The 4,792-nt window shown below is 44.0% G+C and overlaps 1 protein-coding gene across 1 annotated transcript in view; it reads right to left on the bottom strand.

The window, feature by feature from the left end:
• The window catches only part of LOC119409615 (thrombospondin type-1 domain-containing protein 7A), a 351,078-nt gene that overhangs the window by 56,446 nt on the left and 289,840 nt on the right, over positions 1–4,792 (bottom strand). The window contains exons 14-15 of the mRNA XM_037676515.1: positions 2,318–2,497; positions 446–584 (exon numbers count right to left, since the gene is read on the bottom strand). Of these exons, the coding sequence (XP_037532443.1) occupies positions 446–584; positions 2,318–2,497 (319 nt within the window). The remainder of the gene's footprint in view (positions 1–445; positions 585–2,317; positions 2,498–4,792) is intronic.

Raw genomic sequence — 4,792 nt, 5'->3', positions numbered from 1 at the left:
AAAAAAAAAAAAAAAAAAAGACATCTACAACATCTCTTAATGAAATGAGGATAACGAGATACTACAACAAATAATTTCCCTCTGGGATTAATAAAGTATTTTTGAATTGAATTGAAACTGAATTTTTTTTCATGTCAGGAAGCAGAGAACAGCTGTGCTTCCATTTATTAATTCTGACGTGATTTTCTGAACATGGATTGGGTGGGTGGGTGGGTGGACGGACGGATGGATGGATGGATGGATGGGTGGGTGGACGGATGGATGGATGGATGGGTGGGTGGATGGATGGGTGGGTGGGTGGACAGACGGATGGATGGATGGGTGGGTGGACGGATGGATGGATGGATGGGTGGGTGGACGGATGGATGGATGGATGGATGGGTGGATGGACGGACGGATGGATGGATGGACAGGTTTCTAGACTTCGACACAAGTTTGGGAGTACCTGACTTTTCTGGTCTGGACACCTTCCCCACAGTTCTCCTTCAGGTCCACGTTGCTGACTTTCCACACACTCCAGGGCTCGGTGACCCAAACGTACTGATTGCAGTCGCTCTGGCACGGCACCACCTCATACACCTGAGGGCCAGAAGCACCTTTAACTCAGCAGAACTGAAGGAGCAGAGGAATCTTCATGCTGGAGAAGAAAACTCTGTTTCTTCTGTAGTTTGGTCTTGGACGTGCACGTCTATCAGCTGTTTGCCCAACACTGACTCAGCTTTCTGAGATTTAACTCTGCCGACAAGATTATTTCTACTCGCAGGAAAGCCCTGGAGAAAAGCTGAATGCAACTCCAGCAGGCTACAGAGCCGCGCTGAAGGCTCTGAAATACAGTGGCGACGTGCATTTATCAGCCACCGCCACGCTGACACGTCTGACAATTTACATCCGCTACAACGTTACAAACAGCCGAGGAGAGCGGCGCTTACCTGAGCCTGTGGCACCGAGTCCCATCCAGCGAGGGTGGCAGTGGATTAAAAACAGACAGATGGATTAATGAGCACAAGTCAACAGCTCAAACCGTGCAGAGCCTGAGTGATGCAACATTTCAGAGAAAAGTCTGAACGGCCTCCGGGATAAAAACCACTGAGGGACACAACTTCAGTCCGACTCTGCCTGAAACCCAGGAGTCACGTTATTTATTTATTTGGTAAATTAATTTAAAGCACTGGTTTCATCAGTGTCACTGATTACCTGAAAACAGAAAGCAAAAATAAAACTTTTGTGTGAAATCAGCTGTGAGTGCTGAATTAATTAATGCAGTTAAAACGAGCACAACGGAAGCTAAAGGCAAAACGGTAACTAAAATCTAAACGAGGCTAAACTATTGCTTACAGATAAAATGATCAAAATTATATTTAAACAAAACTGTAGCTGCTAGCTAAAATTAACTGAGCTAAACTAAGGTAACAAAACTGCAGTGAAAAGTTAAAATTACCAAAACTGTCGCTGAAAGCTACAAATCACAAAACTGTTGAAGGTAAATGCAGCAAAACCAAAGCTAAAGGCTAAATCTGCAAAATAGTAGCTGAAAGCTAAAATTAAAAAAATCATAGGATACGGCTAAAATGCTCAAAATGTATTTAACGATAAAAATGAACAAAACCGTAGCTAGAAGCTAAAATTAGCAAACAAGCTACTAAAAGATAATATCGCAACACTGAAGCCCAAAGCTAAATTAAGCAGCACAGTAGCTAAAAGCTAAACTGAAGGCAACACAAGATATGGATGTATTTTTATGAAGTTGCTTTTGTTAATAAATGTAAATAATTAAAAAGCATAAAGATTACAGCTTAAAGTTGGACTATGATTGATTATTGATCTAATTTTGGATTTATAAAAGGTTAATTTAGCAGCAAGAATCGGTGCAGAAGTATGAAATGTCTCAAAGAATGACAAACAGGAGACGTGAAAACTATAAACAGATCAATCATCAGGCTGATGGTCCTCCTGTATCACTGACAACAAACTGGTTGATCCACCACGAGAAGGTGATGTTTATAAGACTGAGTTTGTTGCAGCTCCTCAGACTGAAGAAGTCCTTTGGATAAAAGATGAAACGTTTGAACAGGAAGAATCCGTCCAGAGGACCGGACTCAACCTGGTTAGATCTAAACAGATGTGGCTGATTCAGACTCAATGAGCTGAAGGGACAGAAGACGACGGATTGATCCAGATTAAATTTCCTCTAATCCCTGATATGTACTCTTATCCTGGTAAAAGTGACATAATAAATAATAAATATGGAGTTTTATAAAACCGAGTCCAGCTGAAAGCCGCAGTTTTTGGTTTATTCTCGGACCGTTCCATCTGGGTACCTGGTTGATGTGGTCCAGTTTGGGGCACGGCCGGCCCCCGTTGTAGGGTTTCTCCCGGAGCCATTTGGAGCGAACCTTCACTCCGCTTCCGCAGGACTTGCTGCAGCGCGACCAGTTGGACCATTCGCTGAGCTTACAGTCGGACGGGCAGGGGATGATGCACGCCTCCTCGATGTACCCTGGAGGGACGAAACGAGAGCGAGTTGAACAGAATCTAAACGCCGACTGGCGTTTTCGCCCCCAGACCAATAATCCAGAGCGACCGAGCTGCGGGGCGACGTCACGAAGACAGTACGGTCGAGTTGTAGATGTGAGCAGCTCCAGCTTTGATTTATTACTCAGCACTTCACAGTTTCATCCAAACGCACCTTTTGAATTTTACACAATGAAATAAAAACACCACCTGCTCCCAGAGGCCCGGTTTATGGCCCGTTACATAAGTAGAGAGATCCACCATGGTAATTGTTCAGTCTGGAACCAGCTTCATTATTTTAATCTGTTCTTCTGCAGCTCACTGGTTCAGTGTTTCTGCAGCGTTTCCGCCCTCGGGCTCTAATTTTCTTTGTTTTGGACTCGGGCCGAGTTCAGACGAACGTCCTCAAAGACATTTCTCCTCTGAACATTCGTCCCCTGTGCTCAGAGGATCCTTCCTGGTAAACAGAATCTCACACAGTTTACGCAACAGTCCGGCCTGTAAATCCGTTTAGCGTCTAATTAAGAAATTTGTTGAAATGAGTCGGGAACATGGAGTTTCTCCTCGAGTCCAGATGTTCACATCACTTTTTACAGATAATTCAGTCATTTAGAAATTTTGATGAAGAATGTGGAGTCCCGTTTTCTACGTTTTAAACCTGCTTCTTTACCTGCTGCATTAAAAGGCAGGTGGTCATGCTGCCTGTTTGTCTGTCTGTTAGCAAAATATGTCACGAACCACTGGATGGATTTGAGTGAAACTCTTGAAAAATAATCACTGGGTGTACGTCTGCAACCGATTATTATTATTAATTCAAGATGGCCGCTACAGCTATTTGATCTTGGCAAACACAAAAGTGGCATTTTTACAGAACTCGAGCTAAACTTTGGTTCGGTGGTAGCTGAGTGATAACAGATTGTGTAACGTCTTATTTTAAAACGATGGAAAGCAACAAATGTTACATTTATTCATGATCATTCATGCATCTTCTTTAATGTCTGCTAAAACTAAATCTGCCCCTCGAGCTCGTTTTGCTGAAGATTTACAGATTGAAACATTTTAGTCTTTTTTAACAGCCCAGGGATTTAATTTGCAAACATCACAACAACAACAGTTGTTTGCTCTCGAGTCAGTGTCAACAGTTCTGCCACTGATTGTGCTTTCTGATCAGTTCCTTCCATTTTTAATTCTTCACTTCGTAGAGATCAGTCTGAACTTTCTGTGACGTCAAAGGTGCTCAAAGCACAGAAAGATTAACGTCGACAGGAAAAGAGGAAAAAAGCCTGTTGGACTGAATCTGAGCTCAACTTTTGGCAGCACTTCGGCTACAACTAAACATATTCATGCCACCATCTGTGCACGTGCATGAATTTCCTCGTGTCCTCCTCAGAAGTCGTGCTGAGCAGAGTTCAGCTCGACCTCAAAGATCTGTTTCCTCCTGACCTCTGCACTGAAACCAGCCGCTCCTCATCACTGATGCTTCACGGAGGAGCTCACTTTGTGCACGACAGTCAGCACCTGGGAGACGGCGCCTCGCCTCCTCGGGAAGGTTTTTATTCTGAGTCCAGGCGGGACGTCGCTCCACAAGCCTTTAGAAATCAGTCTGCACCTGACACGAGTCCCTGCTGCAGCTCCCGGGAGCCGCTGCTGTCATTGCTGCAGAAACCTTCGTGAACTGTCAGGAAGTGAATTTGACTCTTTTCCTGTCAACACTCAATGACCCGGGGCGAGAACAGAAGAGCCTCCAGAACACGAGCTTTCCAGGAGCAGCAAGAATGTGGAAAACATGGTTTTCAGTTTTATTTGGTGGAATAAATGAAATGCTTGAACTGTCCATGACATCATTTAACCTGAATTTACTTTGGGCGACGACCTTGACTCTATTTTTCATCAATTTTAATATCTGGTTTTATAGATGTGTAAGGAGTGAGGTGAAGAAGAGAGTCCAGGCAGGATGGAGTGGATGGAGAAAAGATTCAGGAGAGATTTGAGACCAAAGGGTGTCAGCAAAGGTCAAAACTTCACAAGACAGTGGTGGGACCAGCTCTGTCGTATGGTCTGGAGACAGAGACATGGACAAAAAGACAGGAGACAGAACTGGAAGTGAATCAGAAATGAAGATGTAGAGGTTCCTCTTAGGAGAGACAAGGATGGAGAAGATCAGGAATGAGATCATCAGAGGTACAGCACAGGTTGAACAACTGGGAGATAAAGTTAGAGAGGACACACTGAGATGGTTTGGACATGTCCAGAGGAGGGACAGTGGTTTGGACATGTCCAG

The sequence above is a fragment of the Nematolebias whitei genome, chromosome 5 (genome assembly GCF_014905685.2).
Source record: "Nematolebias whitei isolate Nwh7 chromosome 5, NemWhi1, whole genome shotgun sequence".
Classification (NCBI taxonomy): Eukaryota; Metazoa; Chordata; class Actinopteri; order Cyprinodontiformes; family Rivulidae; genus Nematolebias; species Nematolebias whitei.
The sequence above is the reverse complement of the archived record's forward strand: the minus strand, read 5'-3'. Positions and strand labels throughout refer to the sequence as shown.